At 36.1% G+C, this 26,700-nt stretch overlaps 1 protein-coding gene across 1 annotated transcript; it reads right to left on the reverse strand.

The window, feature by feature from the left end:
* Positions 1–17,652: 17,652 nt before the first annotated feature.
* On the reverse strand, positions 17,653–20,979 carry LOC113702391 (plant intracellular Ras-group-related LRR protein 4-like). The gene is made up of 5 exons (XM_027223582.2): positions 20,751–20,979; positions 19,669–20,391; positions 18,534–19,447; positions 18,288–18,458; positions 17,653–17,944 (listed from the first exon to the last, which is right to left on the reverse strand). Exons 2-4 carry the CDS (start codon positions 20,366–20,368, stop codon positions 18,312–18,314), a joined length of 1,761 nt encoding a protein of 586 aa, XP_027079383.1. The 5' UTR covers positions 20,369–20,391; positions 20,751–20,979; the 3' UTR covers positions 17,653–17,944; positions 18,288–18,311.
* Positions 20,980–26,700: the final 5,721 nt, after the last annotated feature.

The following is a 26,700-nucleotide window of genomic DNA, read 5'->3' on the forward strand; positions in this document are numbered from 1 at the left end:
TCAAATATATGCCAAGGCATCACTCATAGTCACGTCGGAAAAATGAACACAAATAATGATCACTCTCATAAGGAAAAAAAATTATAAAATGGAAACCGTGAACGTCTACAGTGGGGGTAGAAACCCTCGGTGTCTAACAAACGCAAGATGGTCAACATCTGTCCTGCAGGTGAACCAAATGGCCTGTTCCGAAGGGTCCTTTAAGACATCAGCAACCTTCAGGTGCACATTAATGTCCTGGTTCAGGGCGCTGAGCTCTGCCAAGGCAGTTTTTATCTCGGCATCAGCATCGAAGGGAGGATATGCAGTCTTCGATGGCCCTTCGATGGTGAAGAGACTGAACCACTCATGCTACTGCTCTTTTTGCAACTCAAATGGGTCTTAAGGCTGTCTAGGACACGGATGTACTAATGGAATTGGGGGGATGAACCTGAGAAGAACGACTCGGTCGACATGTCGCTCGATTTGCGCTTTCCTTTGCCCTTCTTCATTTTTCCTTTCCCTTTCCTAGTCGCCGACACAGGTTCTTCTTCCTCCAATGGACCGATATCTACAACGTTCTTTCCCCTACCACGTCTAACAGCATTTTTCATTTCCAACTCGTCTTGTGAGTTGGGAGGTAATACTCCATGTTCGGCGCTGAAGTTCCCAGTAGTCCCCTGATTCATGAAAACTTCTTCAAGTAAATGGAAGACAAGGCATAATCTGTCATAAAATCTTTCGTAGCCCTTGTTCACCTACATCAAATGGAAGTATTTTAAATAATAAAGCATAAAACAGTCAAGTCGAAACACGAGGAATAATGAAATGATATTGAATAGGAAAAATTGGAGAAAATTATGGTACCTGAAGTAGATGACTCCAACGGTCATCGTCTATCATGAAATTATACTTGGCGGAGTCCCAACACATACCAGTGCCACGTCTCTTAAATGAAATATACAGCCGGGTCAAGGACTGAAGTGCATTGTATTTCGACCGAATAGTGTTGGTGGGAAATGAAGTGTCAAACGTGTCATTAAGCATGCTAGCAATCCCGGGCACGACACGACTCCCGATGTTATGAGCGGATATGTCTCCGTTCCTATGCATATGGACAAGATATTGGACGAATGCAATTTCATGTTCTGGGGTAAAAGTGTTACGTTTTGTATACTTTGCGCTCGGTCGACTCATCTTTTTTTTTCTTTAAGATGCCCAAACCAAAAACAAAAACGGTGGGAAAAAAAACTTAGGATGAAGTCACATTGATATATATAATGATCTAAGGCAATCGAACAACCCGATTAAGTACAGGATATTCCGTCTAAGTCACCTTGAAGTAGTTAGTGAGACAAAATTGCAAATCGTTTTCTCTCTAAGCGAACTTCGAAGGACAAGTGCTAAATTCCCTACTTCTTTGGAAAGTTGTGAATAAGTCATCAAACTTATCACCAATTATAGCACACTAATACTACGAAAAAATTAGACAAGAGACAACAGTCCATACCCTTCCAAGCACGCCGAGTCACAGGGGGCATGTAATTGCACTAGGGTTCCTCCAAAGGATCACCTAAATTGACGACCTCAAAGTGAAGTCGGACACCGAAGTTATAAAGATATAGGGGGAACAACCCGGAATGTCAAACAGTATTTCCCAAAAAAAATTAGAGCAAATTAGAGTATTCTTGAACTTGTATCATCCAAACATAAGCACAGATTACAAAAAACTAGTATGCATTTGCATCCCATATTTTGATCTCTCAACTTGTCAGCAACTACAACTCTACTGATGACTATTGTAACGCAGGGAAAACTACCATGCAATATCCTTAATAAACCACAATTCTTTCAGCATATAATTACAACCCAATTCTAGCAGCAGGTTTGTTAAACCAACTTTGCACAAAAGGCAGCTTTAATAACTAATACACAGAGGAGGAAAACGAATTGCAGACCTAACAGAAATTCGTTGTCCAGTTTCAGAAATTGCAATTCCCTAGTACCTAGTTTTAGGCCAAACAGCAATTCGTGTCTAAGCAAACAACAATTTAGCCTACATCAGATAATTTCGCAAAATACAGTCACACTTTTTCTGTAGAACTTCAGCATCCAAATACCTAATCCAAACTATAGGAATACAAATTGAATAAATTAAATATAGTTCTTAGGCACAATAATTAAATAATTAACTAAAACTTTCAATTAACATTAACTTCATACGAAGATAAGCAAAAAACATTCACTGGTAGTTGCTGGCCAGCAAACACATGAGAAAGCCCGGAATGTTTAGTCAGTATTTGACTTGAATAACTGATGAGAAAGTAGGAATATCCATGCTAGACTACTGGAACGAGACAACAGACACACAATATGAACTAAAATAACAAACTCAGAAACAAAATACCGACCGAAGGTTTTCGAACAGAAGCAGTAGAAGAACGAGTATTGAAGTTGTTATATGAACATGCTACTGTCCATCATTTCTCATACTAAACTAATGAATAATAAATAATGACTCTAGCTGATTAGTCAAAAATTTTGAGAGAAACAGCTACAATGGTGCCCCAAATTAAGAAGCCCTAATTCATACAGAAACAGGGAATTGAATTACCTCCTACGAATCGAAATGGGGGATTACACAAGCCTGAGGTGCACTGAGCAAGGTACGATAACAGCCGTGTTATGCTACACGTGAAGAAGCAGGCGCCGTTCTTTGAACCACCTCCTCTCTAGCCGAACTCTGTTGCTGCGAGAAAAATCATGGAACAGCTCACGATTCACTCTATTGCTATTAACTAATTTTTGGGGGCAGTCAGCAATTAATCCAATGTGCTGCATCACGGGAGAGCTGACAAGTTGCTGGAACTTGGCATGCGCTTTCATCGACGGAGATTTCACCAACTAAGCTCTCGGCCGCAGTAATAACAATGAGAAAGAAGAAGGAAATGGAGTTGTAGCTTCTACCAAAGGTTTAACAAAACTACACTTGTTTTAGTTACAAAAGGAGAAAACGACGTCGTATGTCTACAGAGGGAACTGCAGACTTTCAACTACAAGATGTTGATTAAGTTGAAGTTTGTTGACAACAAAAACTGGTATTTCAAAAAACGGTGGATCCAAACACACCCTATACTTTTTTCCAAAATTTCTATAATACCCTTGAATTATAATTGATAACAAAAATGTAAAGGAAAAAAATGGTTTACAGTCTCTATTTCATTTATCTTTATTTCCTACAAGAGATGGCAACGGGGCGGGGTTGGGGAAGGGGACCCCTCCCCCATCCCCCACCCCGCTGCCTACAAACTCCCCCCACCCCGTCCCTGCCCCGCCTCGCTTCCCCCGCGGGTGTCCCTGCAGGGTTAATAAAACTTTGTTATATAATTTTATTATGATTAAATTTTAACAAATAATCAAATACTAAAATATCAACACATCATCAAATTATTATTCATTGTAATTTTACAATTGAAACTCATAAAAATAATCAAACAAAAATTATTTGAATACAATCCAACATGATGAAATAAATATAACTAAAGTAGTCAAGTTTTCGCTTTTGGCACAAATACAATCGCTAATTCATTATTATGCTTGTGCTTTTTTTAAGAAAAAATGCTATTGTATTAAATGTAATTAGGGATTTAGTATAAATGTATTAGTAAATTTAGTATAACCAATTAATAATTTCTACTAGTACAAATATATAATTATTGGTATAATTAATAATATCAATTATATTATATATACAAATAGACATTATATAATACATATAACTAATAATATCATTATCATAAGTTTGTAACTAATTAAATTATATACATATATTTATTTTTTTAAAGCGGGTGGGGGGTTTCCCCGCCCCCCCGCCTTGTTTCTAAGCGGGGGGAAAAAAATTCCCACTGCCCCCGCGGGCACCCGCCCCCTTTGCCATCCCTATTTCCTACCACTATTACCTGCTTATTAACATCCAAATTACAATTAAATAAATACTTATCTTTGTTCTAATGTTTCTCTTTTACTTAAAAATTTTCGATACAAATCATTGTATCAACTATAAACGCTATATTATATACCCAAAAACTTATCTACAATTTCATAACAATATCAGATTTTACTTAATATACAATAATATTCATCAATATTCCTAAATTTCAATCCATGACTGTCACTTTTTAAATACAAAATAATCTAAACCATCATTACTAATATCAATATCCAATATATTCCATTGGCACAGAGTTCAAAATCAATCAAATTTTCTCTAAAAGAATAATATTAATAATTGTATATCAAAAATAGAAACACAATGCAGTTATAAATATATGTCAAGAACACCTTTTTTCATGATAACCATAATAGTATAACTTATAAAGGGCATTATTATCTTTTTATCACAACAAGGGAGGTCTCTATAATTATGTAAACTTCAAGGGAGTCGAATGAAATTGTCAAAAATCTCAGGGAGGTTTCTAAAATTGTTCCTAGGGTTTATAAGCAATATGTGACAGCCCCACCTCCCCCTAAAGCGTACCTAAGGGTTCGGCGGACCGCCTGCTTAGTTCTCGCCAGGACTACGGAGTCGATTTACACAAATTCAATATAGTACGTGCGATAGGACCCAAAGAAAATGAACAATCGGAAACTACTAAGGTGAGAACATGCCCACCAAACCATAAAATCATAGTTTCAACGGAATACATTTAATAGACAAGGTTAAACACTTATACATATATGTACATTGGAGTCTTGAACAATTTAACATACAGTGCAATCTGAGGTATTCGTACTACACAAAATATAATTAGGGCTTCATTTTCAAAAGAACAAGTACAATAGGGTTTCCAACCATTGAGGAGCAATACAAAATATCTAAACTAGCTCAACTCATACTTCAAAATCACAGTTCCAAGAAGTGGTTTCCTGTAAGGAAAACAAAGGTAACAAGAAGGGGTGAGATTTCGCTCAATGAGATACCCAACATATAGGGGTAAAATCATGGCCTTTCACGTTTAACCAATCAGATACATATACCAGATATAAAGGAAAACAGATTAGACACAATGATTCAAAGGGAAGGATACAGGTGGCTCTCAAGAGCCAAATTTTCATCTGCAGTACATGATCCGAACCTGTTGACTCTCCGTCAACGTAAATAGAACCAACATATCCGTAGACCCCACTTTACACCAATTTTCCGTCCACCAAACATACCCTTATCGGGCCCGAACGCCGAACAGAACAGAAGTGGTAATACTCGAGTATACCGGAATTAAGGGTCTCAATACCCAAAGATTCCTGAAACAGACTACTATGGGTCGTTATCTAATCGACCAGGCCCTTACCGGCTCGATTCGAGTAACTTGCCACAGGTGTTGAGTTCAGAGGTCACAGAAAGGTCGTCGGATACCAACCTCCAAACGACGTCCGAACAGACTCAGAAACAGATAACAGATTACACACAGTAAATAGGCATATGGACAGACAAGAGAACGAGTGTGATAAAGTACACCCTCGTCTCAAACAGAACAAACAGACAGTACAGTCATTTAAATCACAGATTGCAGGTGCAGAAACCAAGTTAAGCAACAAATGAGGGGAGTGGTACACTCACCTATTAAGGCAAAATAACGTCCAGAATATCTTTCCGGGTAACACTCTCAATCACCGATGAACCCTAAGGTTAATCAAGAGAAAATATTACAGTTCCTCCAACAAGAGTCAAGTGAATTGAAAACAATTCAAATACCACTAGTACAAAGTATAAATATGATTTTGGCAGTGAAAAAAGTACATTTAAACCGAAGGACATGAGTAAAATATTTGGAAAACTTATGCTCGCTCGAAAAACTTTGAAATATCTATTTGAGTCGAAGAAAGGAAGAAAACGTATTTCTATTAGTCGTAAATTTCATTTTTTTCAAGTGTACAAGTTTCCGCCAGATTCGAACTTATATATCTCGAGAAAAGAGGACGCAAATATTCTAGATGGTTCATATGGTACTCATTCTCAAATCATTACCTAATCCTCGAGTGTAAATTTGGGCAGCACGCCCTTTGTATTTATCTATTTTTCAGTCATTTATGACTTCATTATTTTTCTCAATAATCCCAAAGTCATACACAATATAAATTTATCATAACAGCCGTTTAATAGGCTCAAAGTCATTCAAGTACAAGATTTAACTAGGAAAATGATCGGAAATAAACTTCAAGCTATGAAACCAAAAGGGCAGATTCACCGCTACTTAGCGTATCGGACCTAACTGAAACTATGCTTATTGGATTGAAATACAAGTTATACCGTTTCGAAGCTAAGACAGAGGGCTATAACTTGGATGAAGACTACTTAGTCCAGTTCTCACCCTAACTAGGTCAAATTTACCAAAACAACTCCAGATTTTCCAGTTCGAAGTTTACTGTGGCAGTCCTGATTCATTCAATCATATCTCAGCACATACAACTCCAATTCAAGTGATTCTAAAGCCATTTGAAAGCTAAGATACAAGGCTATAATTCTTAAGAAGATATCAACAACCAAATCAGTAGTATTCCCGGTCAAAATAACCAATTACAGAAGCTAATTATCAGTTTCGGATAGAAACAGGGTAGCAGAGGTATTTGGGTCTTTTCATAGGCTACGTTACTCCGATTGAGTTGAAATTTTGTAGGCTACAATAAAAAATTATTCTCTACAACTTTCATGTTTTGGGTTAAGGCCAATTCGGCCTCTAACTATGTGTAATAGTACCAAGAAGAATTGGGAAAAATGAAACCCTAATCCGAAATTTTCCGCACAAAGTGGAATTTTCCGCAATTAGCTACAATTTACGCACAATAGCTTTTTTGTAGACTATCCCAAGTCATCATCCATGGCCACACAATAATAAACATATAAAAACAGAAAAATTCAAGAATAAATATAAAATTCACCAATCTCAACTAAAAGTCATAAAATCTTCCACCAAATCACATCTTTGACTAACACAAGCTACCAATTTAACATTAGCAAGACCAAAGAATGAACTCCTTAGCTACTCACCTTGCAACTCAAGAGAAGAGCCAACTAAGCACCTTTGTTTCTCAAACCACTTCACCAACTACCTCAAGACCACTTAGCAAAGGAATTTTATGGAGTGATTTGAAGTTTTATCGGTTTGATTTGAAGATTGGAGCAAGATTATGAAGTAGGAAGTTGGAGGATTTTTTTTTACTTTTCTTGAGCAAGAGGTTCGGCCAAAGGGGAGCAAAATGTGATGAATTTTTGGTCAAATTTTGATTAAATGATAAAGTAGGAAAGTTAGTCAAAGTCCAAGAATAAATGGCATGGTGACACTTGTCACCTTTTGGCCCTAAAGCTTATCTTTTTTCCCTCCAATGCTAATCCAACAATAATACAACTAAATAACCTCTAATTATCTCTTATCACCTAGTAAATTAATCCCGGTATACAAAACTTAATCTAATTGGTCGAATTTTATCACTTACCGCACTAGTGGGTCCCACAACCGGTATACGCTCTTAATTTCTCAAAAACTAATTAATACTAGAAAATAATTTTAGAACTATATTTACTCATAAAAATTATCTAGAAAATTTTTCTAATAAAGAAAATATAGAAAAGGCATGCAATTAAATAAAATAAAGTTTAGAAAATAAGAAAAATTCACGGGTCTTCACACAATATCAAAGTAAAGAATCCAAATGGTGAGAGCTTTGTGGTCTTCCTGGCTTTCCCCTCACTCTTTTATTTATTTATTTATTTTTTTGGAGATAATTTGCAGGGGATATTTTGAGCCAGACGCTGAAAGGGCCTTATATAAAGGCCCCTTTTATGTCGCTGCTAAGGAATCAACTTCTCGGCCAATTTGGGCCAGATTTATTTATTCCCCTTTCGGCCCACGTGGAAACTTCAACCTTGTATCCCAAGAAAATTTTTTTTTTTTTCTTTTCTCATCTTTGAAATCAAAGCATTCATTTGAACGTTGATTAGACACTAATCAACGAGAACAGGAAACTCTGATTAGGGTTTTAGGGTTAGGGCTTATAACCAAAAATTAGGCCTGTCAATCGAGCCTAATGAGCCGAACTTTCATAAATTCAAGTTCAATTCATTTAATTTGAAACATTTTTTGTTTCGGGTTATGAGTTATAGGTTCATAAATATGAAACTCATATTTAGCGCACATAATATTCGGATTGTGAACCTTAATCGGGTTTATCCCATACTCACTTATTATTTCTTAATTTTCTTAATATAATTACTATAACTATCAAGTTGTAAAACTAATTTAACATTTACAAGACTATAATATTAAAACTAAATATGAACAAATAATAGTTCTTAAAAAGTATATAAACCAAAAGGTTTTCAACAATATTTATATTTAATTCGTTCAAAATGCATGAAAAATAGTAATAAAACATGCGATCATAAGCCAATACATCTTTAAAAGTTGAAACTTTTTTTTTATAATCCTGTGATTTGAATCCAAACATGTTTGATGATTTCTGTTTGTAGATCAAAAAGAAATCAACCAATATTATGCCAACACAAAAATTTACTCAACCAATAAGAAAAGTTAGTGATTCAGTTATGCATTACTAATATTGACTCCCAAGAAAGCTCATGGAAGAGTCTTTATATGTATTTTTATATTTTGTAATTTATATATATTTAGTATTTAGTAATAATATATTTAGATATATAATTATACATAATATCAAAATATAAATATTATATATATAGGTATTTAAAGGGTCAGGCTTATATCGGGTTCGAGCCTAATAAGGCCCTGTAATAGATCACACTAAACTCAACTCATATTTAATTCGAATCTAATTTTTAAGATGAATTTCAGACCGACTCACTAAAAGATCCGGCTCATCAAGCTTTTTGTCTGGCCGAACGAGCCAAGTTTGTCAGCCCCATTGACAGTCCTACCAAAAGTCAAATTAAAGAATCTAAACGGTGAGAGCTTTTTTGTTTTCCTGGCTTTCCCCTCTCTTTTTTATTTGTTATTTATTATTATTATTTTTTGGCGATAATTTGCAGGGGATGTTTTGAGCCAGACGCTGAAAAGGGCCTTCTATGAAGGCCCCTTGTATGTCTGTTAAGGATTCAACTTCTCGGCCAGTTCGGGCCAGATTTATTTATTCCCCTTTCGCCCCACGTGGAAACTTCAACCTTGTATCCCAAGAAATTTTTTTTTTCTTTTCTCATCTTTGAAATCAACATTTACAGTCAACATATTAGACATCTCACATCATTTCTTGTGAAGAACGTTGAAAACTTGATGATCAAGAAAAGTTGGATGTGATCAGGCACGTATTTATAGTATTGGTTTGTTGTTTATAATTTCACATGGGTTTTGAAATCTACCCTGATGGAGTTATTTTCTAACTGCTTTCTTTTTGTACTTTGTATTTAAAAGAATCATACAAATACAACCAATAAATAGATCGCCCATTAGCATAATTCAAAACTCAGTTTGTATATTTTATGCCTTCAACTTCTTCAAAATTATGTTAGTTGCAAGTCATTCTTTGCGACAAATTCAGAACATGTAATTAGGTAAACTCAGCATATTTAACCAAATCCTATCTCTTCCTTAAAATTGTCTAACCAAACATGCCAGGTCAAATATGAGTCTTAAAAGATTTAGGCACCATTTGGATTGAGGGAATGGGAGAGGAATCCGAGAGATTTGTTTTTTATTGTTTGGATTGACTTTTAAGGAAGGAAAGGATCTAATCATTTTGTCGAATTTATGGTTTTCACCCAGAAATGGGTGGAAACGAGGGAAACGAAAACAAATTAATTTCAATATTTAAAATTTTTTTTCAAAGATCATTTTTTGTCTATCTTTTCTGGTAATTAAAAACTGGGTCTTGTGCTTTCCTTTCTCTTCCTCTTCAATCCAAACAAAAAATTAGTATTTTCTTTCATTTCCTTCCATACTTAATCCCAACAACAAAATAGATGGAGTCCAGCCTTTTATCCCTGAAGACCAAAAACAAATAGGAAAAAATTTTAAAGGTCTAGGAATTCCTACGTGCTCCATTGCAATATTCTTATTAGAATTGAAAATGAGAGAGAGCTTGTATTCTATATAAAAAAAAATGTAAACAAAAACAATGAAAACATAGAACAGGCCAGACTGATGATCGATCAAAATCACCTGTTACTACATAAAATTCAAGAATTTAAAATTGTTCTGCTGCCCGTATCTACAAGCGAAAGATCGGCTTCAAAAGTATTCCACCTCCTCTTGTTGCCACTTTCCATGTTATGGTACAGAAGCCAGAGTGCAGAAAATGTAAAAGAAAACAAACTTGATTGTAATGATTCAGTGAATAATCAATGAAACAGTGATTGTAATGAGCTCAACTTTCATTAATGAATCTGGAAAACAAATTACAAGAACAGAGGTAATGAATTCAGCTAAGAAGGTGGAAGATCTGAAGGAAATTTGGGAGGGAAAAAATGAGGATTGCTCCTCAGGTTACTACAACCAATTCCGGATGGAATAATTCAAAAATCTCTGATTACAATGAAGCAGACATGTCTGCTTATAAAGCTATCAATTTCTAACAAACTCCTAACTACACCAATAAGAATTAAACACGTGGCTCCCAATACAATCTAAACACGTGACTTTCTTTTACTCACCTCACTCCATGACAAAGCCTCACCCTTAAACAATCCTTGTCCTCAAGGATGTCAAACAAAGTTTCAGGCTTCCAAACAAAGTCTTCAGATTGATATTTGGCAATTCACAGCAAGCAAGTAGTATAAGAAAATGGCAAAGCTTGCTGATTCTTCTAAGTTTGATAAGTTTGGTGGTCAGCCAGGCCTTGTGGCTCCAAAATGTTTCCAACCTTTAAAGTTCTAAATTGCCCATCACTCCCAAAGTCAGGTCCTGGAATTAGTTTTAGCTGAGCAACAAGAGTTGAAATTCTAGAAGTAGCACCACCAACCATAAATAATCTTTTAAGAGCATCTTGATCCGGATAATGCAAACCAAGGGATTTCTCTACTGCCTTCAAAAGGTCTTGCAGGTTAGCATCAACACAACCAAGCAAGGTTAAAAGCCCTGCTGTTACTCCTGGATTTGAAACAGATAGGAGAATTCCTATGTAGCCATTACAGGTCAAGCTAGCCAGAAATTGCAGACCAAAGTACCTATTGGTTCCCTCTTTTAATTCCAAGAAATTAGCAAGTACTGATATAGCTTTCACTGGTGCATGTACCTGTATGATATCCCTATCTTGAAACACTATTGCTGGTAATATGCCGTAAACCAATGTGTTATTATCCTTACTAAATTCAATTTGACTACACCATAACAAAGATTGGGAAGATTTCTCATTAAGAATTTCACTTTCCCCAACCTCCATAATCACAATTTTACTTTTGTGACCACATATAGCAGAGTAGAAAGTTGCCAAATGGAAATGCGGACACCATAGATAACTGTTGTACACTTCTCTACTTCTCCTTTCTGTGGACATCTTCTTTCAAGCAATTTGAAGCTGCACTCCTGTACATATTTCAATTGTCCATTGCTGAAGTTTTCAAGCAAGATAACCTCACCGGGGTTGAACAGGAAAATGAATGCATTTGCATCTTTTTTCACCCCAAGTGCAGTGTTTTTCACTATCCAAAATGAAGACAGAGAGCAGTACTCATCCACAGCAACATTAGGATTGCAGTCCTTACTTAATTTAGGCCACCCTTTGATCAAGCAAACAAAGTGTTCAACTATTGCTATGTAAAATATACCTTGCATCAAAACCGCACCAATTTTAGAGTCATTACAGTCTTTGTTCATTGCTATTTTAGTACTGCCCCCAGGATCAAATATCAAGTCATCAAGTGGTCTATTTTGTTGCGAAAGAACAATATTGACAGCACCATCATGCTTTTGTTCATCATTATCCATTTTCACAAGTTTAGATGATAACATAGATTTTAGATATGAAGAACAGTTTCCAAACTGATAACCACTACAGGATAACTGATTCCAATTGATTTTCACCTCAGTGAACTTTTGCTTTACCTTGCGGCTGACCGAAGACCAATTTCTGGGACAATGGAGCAGTGAAGCAGAGTTAAATATTTCCTTGTCTATAGAGCCTTGTTGCTATAGAGCCTTGTTGTCAAGCTAGCTCCCCTATAAGCAATTCATAGCTAAGCCCTTGAGAGATAACATAATCGTTGTGAGCTAATCTATCAAACACTTGGTTTATAGCTTTTTCTTCTTGATAGTCCCTTGCCGATGTTTTATGTTGGTTCTCCTCTAAAAAATCCATTAGAGTCCTTTGGCACAATTCATCAAACATGTGGCTGACTATATTTTCATCCTTCAAGTTAGTGATTATATCATTGTGTTCAGCCTCTATAACCTTATTTTCTTTCATAAGCTGCTCTCCTTTTGGTAAATCAAGAGCAGAATCATGCTTCTCCATCACGGCTTCCTCGATTTTTGCTCGGAAATATGCTTCATACAAGATCTTGGGTGGATTCCTAAATCCCTTTAGCTTTATCTGGATATTCCAATCAAGCCCAAAGTTAAAACCATCAATAAAGTATTCCTTACTGAGTTCTGGTTTCAAAGCCAACATCTCGTTTCTCCACTCTTCAAATTCCTCATAGTACTCTACTACGTTAGTTGTTTGTTTAGGCTTCTTATGCTCCACCAGGAAGTAATTCAGCATTTTAGAGATTTCTTCAAGGGTCTCCATATATATATATATATGTATATATATTTTTTGGTTGGTCGGAAAAGAGATGAAGATGGATAGGGAAGAAGGTGAATCAGAAGTGAAGGAAAAATTATGAGGAAAGATTTCTAATCAAGCAGCCAAACCCAGACGGATCGTAGCTGCTCTGATACCACTGTTATGGTACAGAAGCCAGAGTGCAGAAAATGTAAAAGAAAACAAACTTGATTGTAATGATTCAGTGAATAATCAATGAAACAGTGATTGTAATGAGCTCAACTTTCATTAATGAATTTGGAAAACAAATTACAAGAACAGAGGTTATGAATTCAGCTAAGAAGGTGGAAGATCTGAAGGAAATTTGGGAGGGAAAAAATGAGGATTGCTCCTCAGGTTACTACAACCAATTCCGGATGGAATAATTCAAAAATCTCTAATTACAATGAAGCAGACATGTCTGCTTATAAAGCTATCAATTTCTAACAAACTCCTAACTACACCAATAAGAATTAAACACGTGGCTCCCAATACAATCTAAACATGTGGCCTTTTTTTACTCAGCTCACTCCATGACATTCCATCATCAAAGTTCTTAGAGCAGCTAAAGCTATCATATATAATTGAGTGAATGGCCCAAAAGGTCACTAAACTATTAAAAATGGCACCCTCTGGTCACTAAACTTTTTTTGTGGCCGAAAAGGTCACTAAACTCGTAAAAACTCTTCAGCGAAGTCATTTTACCGAATTTTAGCGGTTCCTCATCCGGTAACAGGGTCAATATGGAGTGGAGGAATATAGTAAAGGGGCAAAAATGTCAAACAAAATATGGTCAACCTTTTTTTCTCTCGCAAGTCGTGCCTTAGATCTAGAAATTAGCTGAGTCCTCTTTTCATTTGTTGAAAGACAACCGCCTCCGGGGAGGGTCTGACTCTGGTTATCCGAAGGAACGGTGCTCCTCCGGGTCTCGCTGCCAGCGCTTGCATGAAAGCCGGCCACTGGTAACCTTGAAGGATGTCTAGATCGATCACATGCACTCGCTCTTCAGCTTCAAAGGCCTCGAAGATGGCTTGGTTGGCCGTGAAATGAGCAAATTTGATGTAAGGGCAGGCTTGGTAGAGGATCTGGTAGATCTTGAGAATTTCCAGCGAGTTTGGGGGGAAAGGGTTAAAGGGCCTGGAGACGGCAGTAGTAGGTTTGGCCGTGAGGGTTGCTCATTATTTTACTGCAGTTTGCTCATAATATGGTCAAACAAAATGGGGCGGAATAGATTTGTTTTACTGCAGTTTGCAATTTTCTCTCACCTGCAGCAACAAATATTTACATTTTATCCATCTTGTAAACTCGCAAATATCCATTAAGTAATTATCTTACCTGATTTTGAGCACATTCAATATATCTTCGCGCTGGATTTCTTTCTGTCCATGAGGTCTTCAAAATAGTTCTAGTTCCGCACTTGCAGAATGGAATCGGTTTATTGCGTCTTGCCATGAGTCATTGGACAGGATGAAATGGAAGGAGATTTTTCCTTGAATAGATGAGAGAAGATTTGTCTTTCAACAAATGAAAAGAGGACTCAGCTAATTTCTAGATCTAAGGCACGACTTGCGAGAGAAAAAAAGGTTGACCATATTTTGTTTGACATTTTTGCCCCTTTACTATATTCCTGCACTCCATATTGACCCTGTTACCGGATGAGGAACCGCTAAAATTCGGTAAAATGACTTCGCTGGAGAGTTTTTGCAAGTTTAGTGACCTTTTCGGCCACAAAAAAAGTTTAGTGACCAGAGGGTGCCATTTTTAATAGTTTAGTGACCTTTTGGGCCATTCACTCTATATAATTCAACAGCTCGTGTCTTTCGCTTTCCTTTGCACTTGATGGCTTCTTTAGAACTACCTACTTACTCCTTCAGCTGGACTATCGCCTCTCCAATAGATGTTTTATTGGACTCAGCCTTCCATTGGCTCCAAAGAAGTTACTGCCATGAACCATCTTTAGATGGTTCATATGATTAAGCAAAGCTACTAAAGCAACAGACAAAAAGTAACTAACCAACCACATTTGATAAAAAACTTGTGCTTCAGGAAGGATCTTGTGTAGTTTGTCAAAAATGTCTCGATAACAAGAAGCCCAAAAAAGATTCTGAAACCATATGAACAAGAATCTTTTTGACTTGTAGGGTCGCATTAACCATTGGCTATGGTCCAATAACATTATATTGATCAGTACTGTATAATGGTGACTAGGAAAGAACTCTTAGAATTCTTCTTCTCACTGCTAGATTGAGAGAAATTCTTGATTCGACTCTCAAATTTTCTCTCCTATATATCTAAAGTTTGTAGTTTCCCCGTTGAACTAACTTCTCCCGAAACAACTCTCCCGCTTAAGAGTTAAGAACAGTAATTATGGTTAACTGCAGATGACAGCATTGTACTCAAATTTCCAACATCGGACATTTGCAGAACAAAGGAATCTAATCTGTCACATCTCATTTGCCCAAAAAATCTACTGGTATCATATCTCGTATTCCAGCCGTATCGCACTTCTCATGTTTTTTATCTTCAACTTTTCAAACATATAATTATTCAAAAAAGAAAGAAAAAAAAAACTTTTCAAACAGACAAAGGTGGCGAGTAATAATAGAAAAATGCAGTACACCACTTCCCAAAGTAATAAACTAATCAGACAGGTAATGATTAACTAGTTAGGTTAGGTTACAACCTTTCCCAGTTAAATCGTCAGTAAACAGTCAAAAGTTGCTCGACTAATCCTACTCCTATCTTCAAGCAGAAAAGGGGGCAATAAACATACTACTGTATTAATCAAGGGATAACGACAATTTATCTTGCCAGCCTGCAAATCACAATCGGCATCAAAGCATTCATTTGACATCTGCCAAACACAGAAGTGCCCATTATGGAAATTAAAGTTGAATAACTCAATCTCATCTCATGAATCACGACTCCCTCAGAAAGTTGCTCATTTGGCAGTTGCATCGATCTTAAGTACGTTGCTTACTGGTAAAGTCGTCAATTAATTATCTGCCGACGAGACTCACTTGTGGTATTTGTTTTAGCCTATGTTTTTATAGTCCGAGGGATCAATCTCAATCCTTTTTCCCCTCTCTAAAGTGTCTAGTCATGCTCCACTGTCCAGTGATTTTGCCTTCTTGCAGAAGAAATTTAGTTTGACCACTGAAGATTATCATGATTTGGTTAACCTTACACAAAAAAAAAAAAAAAAAAGCAATTGGCTTTTTCACATTTCTATTAAAAGTGAGTGTTTATCAAGGAATAATTGATGCAACTATTGTTTTTTATCTTTGCTTCCTTCATGTTGTCTTCTTTATTTGGAAGTGCAGTCTTAAGATAATCGCCCAGATTTTAATATGACTACTGAAAAAATCATTTGATAAAGAACTGGTACCCAATTCCACTTTTTCAAATTTTAATTGCATTTTGGGCAAAATTTGCAGCTATTGGACCTGTAAATTTTAATAAATATTTTCTTCCCCACAATTTCACAAATAAGGGGAATTTTACCTTCAGGACAGAAGATGCCGAATTACTGAACCAAGAAGATTGCACTAGTGTTCTATTCTACCAAGTAAAGTTTATGATGAAAAGTATGGAATTTTAGGGAAATGCTATCTACACTTCATTTCTTATTATTTGCACTCCCACCATTTATATTATCATATAGTCTAACAAATAAAAAATTATTTGATCAAATGATAGTAAGAGTGTGATTAAAAAAAAAAAAAGGAGTTTAAATAACGTTTCCCAAATTTTATTTCCACATTGGTTCCTGTCAAATTAATTATTGGTGAATTAATCATAGACCATAGTTACTAAAACACGTGACGAGTATAATAAGAGATATTATATGAATGCATGTTGTACGGAATTTTTTTCAAAAGTACAATAAAAATGATTTCGGCATAAAAATACGTGATCAAAAAAACATATGCATATAAATTTGTACATGAATAGTACAGACATATTTAAAAGTTATGAAATTAAAAATACAGATAAATTTACTATAATTTTTGAAAACTATGCTACATGTATACCAATTGTAAACTTATTTGTATGTATGAGCTGCTAAATTTATCAAAATTTTATCACACTATTACTTAAATATGTATAAATCTACATTTGTTATGATACATATTGCTCTTATTTTATATATAATTTTAAAAGCACGTCATTATCCTTAAATTTTAAAACTTTTTGAAAAATTGAAGCATAATCTGTGAAATATAATACTTTAAAAGTTTATTACGTTTTATATATGATTAATTGAAAGGTACAAATAGTTTTTAAATATACGAAATGTGAAATTTTTTTTAAATGATACGCACAAATATGTATTATACGGATATAATACAGCTATGTCATAACTATGTCATAGACGACTCCTCTCCTCAGGTCGAAGCCTCGTTAGGAAACTGTGGGCGGCTGGGTCCCATGGTACCATTTGACCACTAAACCGCCTGACGAAGAATTAGGTTAGTCACAAACCTCCGCAATCCAAGAAGCCGCCTGTCAAATTATAACCCAAAGCCGACACACGAATTTCTCTGCTGTTGGCTACCCTTGATCCACAAAGGACTAGTCGCCAGAAATGCTTAGGGTCAGAAAGCTAGTATTCTGTGAGGGAAAATTAATTTTTTTAAAATAAAATAAAAAAAAGTCAACTCCTTACAAACACGATCCTATCCAGTTTGAAGTTCAGAAGGAAGAAAAGCTCAGGACCATCATGTTTATGAGTTGACTCAAGCAAAACTCTTAATCCAAAGTAACCAAGATCCATCCGGATTAGATGTACCAATTAGCAAAAGGTCCAATTATCCTAATCAAGGTTGATGTTTTGACCAAATTTATAAAAAAAAAATAAAAAAATGCCCGGAGATAAATTACATACACGTATGTTTCAGCCGGAAATGAAAGAAATAAACATGTAAACCTCATACTGCATTAATTTTAATTTTGGGGAAGCTGAATACTTCTTTCTCCCCATTTTTGCCGGTAGATTGTACATCTCACTTTTGGTCAGGAATGTAAAATGTTACAAGTAAATGAAAGAGGAAACAAGTAACAAAGAATTTAGAAAGAGGGTGAAAAAAAAAAAATCGGGGATCAAGGATCAAGCCATATCTGAAGACAGGATGATTTTGTTTAGTAGAATTATGGAAAACCAGCCATCATGTCACAACCCAATCACAGCTTGATTGACCTGTATAACAAACAACAATAGCATGTGAGGCTTCCCCCTCAGCACCCAACATTTATATATAGTTGTTAATGCAGCCAACATGTTTTGATACTCATGCTCCACATAGCATCAACTTCTTATCTTCTTTCCCCTCATTCTACATTTTATCAAACAGATTTTTAAGGAATCATGTATAATCACCAAAAAATTGCTCCTAAATTTGATATCTAAGGTGCCCGGAAATTTTTATTTTCTTAAAAAAATCCAGGCTGGGAGCTACTGCATGGAATCTAATATCAGCAACATTTTCCTTTTTTTAAGGAGATTAAGAGGTAAAATAATGTGATGAAGGAGATTACCATACCAAGACATATCATGCTGCTGCGCATTAGGCTTTTACATAATCCATACCGTTGCGCTTGCGTTTGTTAGACCTTGAAAAGAAACATATCTGAGCCCAAGATTTCTTCTGCTTGACTGGTTGCGGCTTAGCATCCCTCTTCGCAACAAGGTCAACCATGTACTGAACAACAGCCTAGACAGAATAAAATCTAGGTTAGTCACATTACAAACTGCAGAGAGTACGACAGAAGTGAAAACTAAGACCTACCTGAGCACCCTGGTCGATAACATTTTTTGGTGGCACTTCTAGAGGATTTCCTTCAACATTCAAGACGCGTAACCGAGATAACATCCTAAAAGAGTCTGGAAGGATCCTTATCTGGTTATTGCTCATATCTAACTCTTCAAGAAGTTCTAGATTGCCAATGGACCTCGGAAGATACCGTAGATCTGCAAAATTGTTGCTTATGTTCATTTTCACTAGTGTAGTAGCAAAGCATAGGCTCTCAGGCACAGCTTCAAGCTCATTGAAGCTAACATCAAGCTCCCGCAAGCTCAAAAGGGATGCCATTGTAGTTGGCAATTGTCTTATGTTATTATATCGTACAGCCAGAACCTCAAGGGATTCAATTCGGCCCACAGCTTCTGGAAGCGCTTTAAGCCTGTTATAGTCTGCCTGGAGCTCTTTGAGCGAAGAACACTGTCCGATAGTATGAGGAATCTCCTCGATATCATTAGTTTCAACATTCAAAGTCTTCAGGCTGACAAGGGAACCTATCGTATCAGGAAGCGCTGAGAGTGAATTGGAGCTCAAATTAAGCTCCTGAAGGCGGACCAATCTAGCAAATTTAGCTGGCAGCGATCTTAACTGATTTCCACTCACGTTCAGAGACACCAAGTTAAGCAGATCTCCAATAGATTCTGGCAATTCAGTTATCCTATTTGAATGCAAATCCAACTTTTGCAATGAGGACAGGCCTCCTATGGTGTCTGGTAAAGCAACGATTCGGTTCTGTGACAAATCCAAGGTGATCAAACTCGATAGCTTCCCCAAGGAATCAGGAAGCCATTCTACTTGGTCCTTCAACTTCCCCTGAAGATTAAGTTCCCGAGTTCCTTTCTTTGATGATACTTCAATTAAGCTAGCAAGCTTTATCAAACTGAGTTTTTCACCCTCTTGACCTACATGAAACAACCCAGTCACTTCTACATCAAAATATTATCTTTAAAGCATCAAAAACACTAGAACACGCCCGAAAAAAAAAAAAAAGAGAAAGAAAGTAATCACAAATCCTCAAACCCTTCTCCTGAAAGTGAATAAACAGAAAAGCTTCGACGTAAAAAACATAAATGGCCTGCTCGGACAAAGTAAATCTCATTGCAGAAAACAAATTAAGACGTACCAACATTAATAACCGGCTTTAGAGTTGAGTCAACTATCTGGGGTGTGGTCGAAAATTCCCCAGATCGCGGTCCAACCCTCAATCCCTCCACATGAAACGTGGCCTTCGCCTTCTTCAGATAACTATCATCTTTACTAAACAATTCAGAAGCCTTCACAATATCCTTCTCATTATAAAACGTTGACAACGACGACGACGTCGTGGCAGTGCTCGTATTCGTCGTGGTAGTGGCCGGAGAGTTAATACTATTCCCGGAAAACGATGCTGAAGTCGACAAGGACATACTGCTCGAATCCCTCGAATAACTCGTGGAATATGATAACGACTCATTATTAGCATTGGATTGAGAAGAACCCGAAGGAGACAAGCATTTAGAAGCTCTCTGAATCAAATCATCGAACACGCAGTGGACGTGTTCGAGATCCAACAGCTTAACAGCCTCCCTCTGCTGTTCCTTGCTCTGAAAATAAACCATATTCTTCTGCATCTCCTGCAATATCTTGAACAATTCATCTGGGACATTTTTAGCTTTAATTTGCCTGGAAATTGCTTCAATCCTGGCTTGATCTTCCTTCTCAACGTTTCTAATGAGCGTTTTAGCAGCTTCCACTTCCTCAATCGCTGGCCTTGTAGGCAAAGATCTATGCATTCTCATGATCTCCGCCACGACTTCTTCAATTGACATAGCTGGTTTCTCCATTTTTTTTCTTATAATATCCCTTCCTATATTTTCCCAAGCCAAAACATAAACACCATGGTTAGAACTAAATGAAACGAAACAAACCCCGTAATATCAAAATCAAATAGTCAGCCCCCACAGCCCACAGGACTGAAGTTTCCTCATCTCAAAAAACGGAAACAAAATTGGATTTTGCTTTCAGTTTTCTTCTAGAAAACTATTCAACGTTGACAAAACCGGAAAAAAAAAAAAAAAAAGATCGCCCCGCAAAAACCCCACAAATAACAAAACCAAAAGGAACCCATTTGCAGCTATACATTAACTACTTCAGATAACACGCAGAACATTTCCAAAACCCATCCATTTAAGGAAAAAAAAGGGAATAGAAATAGAAATTACCCACCACTGAGCTTGAATTTGATGACACAACAACACAATGTTGAATGAACTTGCTCTGTTTCTCAGGCTAATCTTTTACAACATGGAATCTGAATCAGAGAAAAAGAAGAACACGAACTTAAGGGCTTGTTTTGGTCAATGAAAGAAAGAAGAACAAGAAGTATATTCATCTGCACAATGGGTTTATCACAGCTACAGTTTTCTGATGATGTATCTTCCGCATTGCATTGTATAGCTGTTTTATTTTTTTTATATAGGGTTTTATATTGGGACAAATCTATTTATACAATAAAAAATATTTCCACAGCTTTTACTTTACTATTGTAATTCTGTAATTGCGCAAGGATTTCTCACCGTCGCTCTTTTTTTTTCACTTTTTCTTCTTGGTGGTAAATGATTTTTTGAGGAGTGAGGAGCTATAAATAGTGGGGGAAGAGACGCGCTGAAATGGGAAAACGACTGATCGGTTATCAAAGTAAGAAATGATCTGCATTTCTGTGTTCCGGCAAAATTGGTTTGTCTTATATGGGTGGTTGTTTTTCATTCTTGCGTTCCGAAAATGCCCTCTGGAATTACAGGTAATGACGTAACTGCCGCAGCGTTTTTCTAGGATGCTCGGACAGCTCTGACCTTTTCTGCGGCAAAATATTTTGCTTTTGTTGGGGCTTCTATTTATTATTTTTGACAGAAGATGACTGCTACTTTTCATTGGAGTGACGTCAGCGATCCATATATTTTTTCCCCCAATATCTGGATAATCAGTTTAGTCATTCCATTGAACTGTGCCTTCTCTTGTTGGAAAAGTATTTTTAATCATTATAAATGTTCAAATTGTTGTGATAATTCCTCTCGATCTATTTAAGTACCTTTTTTTGTCGAAACTCATAGGAAAAAGTCACTGAAGACAGTCACATATAATGACAATTTGGTGGGAGACAAGGGTTGAACCGTTGACCTCTCAACACCATCAAGACTTGAGTGCTTGGCAGAGACCACCAAGCCAAAGGGTTGGTGGCCTATTTAAGTACTTGCTACTTGTGAAAGAAGTTTTAAAATGTAATATAAACATTTTAACTTTCTTTCTATATTTAAACCCGTTTGAATTGCTATTTTTCGGAGCTTATTTTTTTGGAGAAGATGTATCATTTTGATTTGATGTGTGTGAGATAAAAAAGGTGATTAGAATATGTGTTTCTGAAAAACTTTTCTGTAAAAAAGTAATCCAAACAAGATAGAGTCTACCTTCAAAATGTTGATGCATAAAGAGCATGCATGCATTATTTCGGAATTTAAAATATAATTTCAGGTATTGCTGGAACATTTTATGAGGTAATAATAAAAGATTCATAGCTCTATGAAAACCCAACAAAATAAAAATAAAATGCTAGTAGAGGGAAAAAAAATCTTCACACAAGAAGAACTATTAGGACAAGTTCATGGTAAAAGGGAAAAAAAAATCTTGGTATTAGTTAGAGAAACTAGAAAGAAAGATAAAGTTCAAGACTATGGACTGTGGCGCACGCTGTTGGCTTTTGTTTTCAGAGTTTTCAGCACTTGATTGATTATGAGATTCTGCTAGTAATTTCTCCACATTTGTGTGGAAACTGTGTGATAATAACAGCTTACTTAGTATATGCTAATGAAGATTCCTCCCTTTTTTTTTATCATTATAATTGAGCATTGATTCATTAGCTGATTCATTAATCAATTTTGGAAGTCCTTTTGACAGTTGTGAATGGGGAGCGTACATGATTTTATCTATCCTTTTAGGGTCCTTTTTCCTTTTGGCCTTTTCTCTTTGGCCATTGCAGGCAAAAGTCCGCAAAGTTGCTGGACAAATGTCATCCCACGAATCACCACTCACTCCACAACATTATTTACTACTATATTACTTCTTTCAATCAGCACATCTGTTAGCACTAATTAGCTATCCATGCATCAAATCAAACGTTAAAAATCTGCATTCAATTCGGTCACTGTATTATTATTATTATTATTATTATTATTATTATATGTTTTTTAACCCTTCTTGCAATAAAGTCATTGTATTATTGTTGTGGATGAATCTCTTTTTTTGCTTTTCTAATAATTAGTGGCTAATGTCATATGCCAAATACAGGTAGAAAATCATGCAGCTTTTCGTGTGGGTCCGGGACGGTTATCCAATACTGGATCCAAATGGGCTTGCAAAGGAGTACCTGCCATCCTAAAAAATAGCTTTTCTTTTTGTTTTATATATATATATATATATATATATACATGAAAATATTATATCTACAATACATTTCATTTTTTTAGAAAAAAAGAGAGCTTGCTGGTATAATCCTGTATTCCAAAATCCTCTAAAATCACTTAAATGTTGGGCACAAAGATAATAATATACAAGAAAACAAATCATTTACTAATTAATTTTTTTAACGCTGTTCAAGAAGCATTATTATCAACACATCTAAATTTTACTGAACTTATTATGTATATACACGTACTACAATTATTATTCTCTCTTACATTTATATATTTTTTCTATTTAATTTTGTCTACACTTTTTTGTATTTATTTAATTTTTCTAATTAATCTTGTATTTAGAAAAATATAGCACTTGAAGTATATGCCAGTCAAACACTCTGATGGGCTGTTTGCTAATTACTTGCTTAACATACCGTAAGATACTTAGCTTCATTAACTTCACTTCTCTTCCGTTCTTATTAAATGATCCCATATCTCCATAGATTATACTAAATTTGAAGTGGTTAGAGTATTGGTCATGTAATTTTCAACATTTGGAAATAATTTACTTGCTTCGTTTAAAAAAAAAAAAAAAGCTCCCCTTTTCAAGGCGTTTCTTACACATATTTATAACAATTCAACTGCAATTCAACTCACAACGCTAGTCGTTGACTTTCATTTGCTTCTATGCCATTCTAATCTTACATAAAAGAAAGGATAATTTCATCAACACATCATTGAAAAATGAAACAGCACGAGCGTTGACATGATCTTGTAACTATTTATGTGACCTTGTTTAGCATTTCATTGTAATTTTGGTTCCATTAATAATCTCTTAGTGGATAATAAGAGGGCAGAAACGTCATTACAGCCACGATAAGAGCAGGTAAATTTAGCTGTGAGGTGAGGTCATCATTTTTTTTTTCTTTCCCGGTTCGGGATTCACCAGCCCATCATATGAATCGCCAGGCTCTACTCCATCCAGTAATAAATGAAGCCCAGATGTCCATGTTGGTTTGATGGACACGTGTTGGAATCAGGTTGTACAGAACGCCACGTCCAACCATTTCCAGCTGGCACTGCAACTCACGCGATAACCGTTTCTCTGCGAACCCTTTTAGGTTCTGTGGGGCCCCACCACATCCACGAGATGGAATGGAGGGGAGCTGTTATTACCTGTAGACGACCTCACACTCCATCCTGTGAGCTGTCCCTGCCTGATTGAGATTTGAGAGAGACCCATGCCCCACCGTGAATGGGCCCCCTCCGCTGAGTTTCTACGGTGGAATGTGATTGTAGGCCCGAAATTGGGCCAAGGATTAAACCTGGGTCGCTGAGCTACCCAGCTTGCTAACATGGCCTGTTACATGATTACTGTTTTTTTGTTTGAATGGACCAATACGAAATACTATCGAATATTTTTTCATCTTACCAAGTATTTATTTATTGGTTAGATGGAGGCTATAAAAACCAAAATCTATGAAGAAATAACACGACGATGAGTCAATCCCATATAATCCGAGGGTTGTAAAGCCCAAATTTCGTCAGGAGGATCCGATGATGATTTGAGTCCGGATGGCATGCTCAAACTCATCTACGCAAGAACATCGGCACAAGAATCTCCTTCTATCAAAAAGTGATTTAGTGCATATTTCCAATCACAACTAAGATTATCAATTCAGCACTTAATTTTAAAGGAATCAGATCTTAATATATTCAAATCTTTTGATAATCACAAATCGAATATCTGAATTAATTAAAAGACACTGAATATTTTGAACAAAACTTACTCTAAAAATTAAGTGATAAATTATTCACTTATCACTGAATGTAACATACACTCAAATATATTAGCTTAAATACTTAATAATTCAATTAATTTAATGAATTTAAATTTTAAATTTTAAATTTCAAACTTTAATTTTCAGATTCCAGTTTTATCCAAGGCACCCTTAAGTAACTCAAGAATACTTCAGAAGATCTTTTGACGCTTCTCCAATCTTTTCATTTGCCTCTGGACGTTGATTAAAGTCTAGGAAAGTTCTATTATTGTGTTTGATTGAGGGATGCTAGTCAGTGGTTGGCATCTTTCTTTATTTAGCGTATGGAAAACAAACAAGTGTAGAGCGACAAAAGGGTTAAAATTATGTATTTATCACCCAGTTTTTTTTATTATTTTTTTTAACCATCATCCTTAATATGCTTAGTGAGGCTACAATCAATCCATATATGGTAGTTAGTGGTACAAAAAAAGAATATGCTGACTCCATTATTTGTTTTACGTACTTTAATTTTATTTAAACTTTATTGCACGCATAATTTGATGGATAATTTAGATACATTCAACTTGCTCTACGCCGATTCCTTAACAAGGACACGGGTAAACTGAAGCCGAAAACATGAAGACTCGTCAAGCTCTGGCATTTTTGTGTTGGACGGTTTTATCCCGAATTGGTTGCCTTTGAAAATAATAGTTTCAAATTACCTATAACATATTCTAAACTTTTTCAATACAAACTCTTACACTTTTTCGCTCCAAAGAACCCGCAGAAAAAAAATGAAAATCTATTAATCATTATGCTTTAGCTTCCTATCTCAAAATGCGAAACAAAAAAAAAACTTGTAATTTATTTGGTTATCTTCACACTGGAAAGGTTTCAAAACAAAAATTTTCATGTCCTAAAATATATTATTCATCTCCGTCCAAAAATTTAATCCTTATTTAGATTATAATTTTTATAAAATAGTGAAAAATATATTCTTTAACATAAATTTTAATCATTCTTTAATTTTATGTGCATCAAATCGTTACTACACATAGTGAGTGTGTTTGGATCAGAATTTATTTGAAATAATTATTGTAACACTTTTTATAATGTGATATATGTGACATGAAAAGATAATTGAAAAGATAAAAGATTATATTAAAATTTGTTAAACAAATTATTTTTTTTCAAATCATCCCAATCCAAAACGCAGCGGGTGTGTTTGGACAAATTTCAATCACCTTTTTATCTTCTCAATCACATTTTTATTTCTCATACATCACGTCACAAACATGCTACAGTAATTACCTCAAACAAACTCTCTCTATTTCCTTTATTAACCATATAGACTAAGGGCGGAGCCACGGGATCCACGTCGGACGTGGTCGTCCTCCGCGTGGCGGCTGGGGATTCGTTCGTTTGGTTGATGCTGGCGTGGAGCGGATGCGTTCTTCATTTTTTCCCCCGCACTGTTTTCTTCTTTTCTTTCTTTCTTTCTGCTGAGTGGGAGGCTGGCTGGGGTCGTCGGTCACCTCTCTGCCGCTTCGTCAGTGTCCTCTGTACCAGCTACACCAACTCCAAGCTTTTCCTCCTTGTGCACTCTTCTTTGCAGCTCAAGTTTTACCCTCAAGTTTTACCCTCAACTCAAGTTTCTCCTTGTAAGACCCGTCTTTCGTTGGTCCTGTTTGCCTGCATCCGTTAGGTTGGCCCCGTCAGCTGCCTCTCTGCTCGCCGAGCCAGCTCGTCTCTACCGGCTCCATCTTGCTCCTCGCCTTCTTTTGCTTTCTTCGTCGACCACAGATTCTGTTTTGTTTCATTCCTCAGCACTGTTTTCTTCTTTTCTTTCTGCTCAGTGGGCGGCTGGCTGAGGTCGTCGGTCACCTCTCTGCCACTTCGTTAGTTTCCTCTGTACCAACTCCACCCACTCGAAGCTTTTCCTCCTTCTGCACTCTTCTTTGCAGT

Source organism: Coffea arabica, chromosome 7e, assembly GCF_036785885.1.
Source record: "Coffea arabica cultivar ET-39 chromosome 7e, Coffea Arabica ET-39 HiFi, whole genome shotgun sequence".
NCBI lineage: Eukaryota > Viridiplantae > Streptophyta > Magnoliopsida > Gentianales > Rubiaceae > Coffea > Coffea arabica.

Excerpts from the sequence above, each read along its gene's own strand:
- LOC113702391 (XM_027223582.2), bottom strand. The coding sequence starts at position 20,368 with ATGGAGAAACCAGCTATGTCAATTGAAGAAGTCGTGGCGGAGATCATG. Across the intron at positions 19,448-19,668 it reads AAAGCCGGTTATTAATGTTG|GTCAAGAGGGTGAAAAACTC; the intron begins GTACGTCTTAAT and ends TGTTTCATGTAG. Across the intron at positions 18,459-18,533 it reads TTATCGACCAGGGTGCTCAG|GCTGTTGTTCAGTACATGGT; the intron begins GTAGGTCTTAGT and ends TATTCTGTCTAG.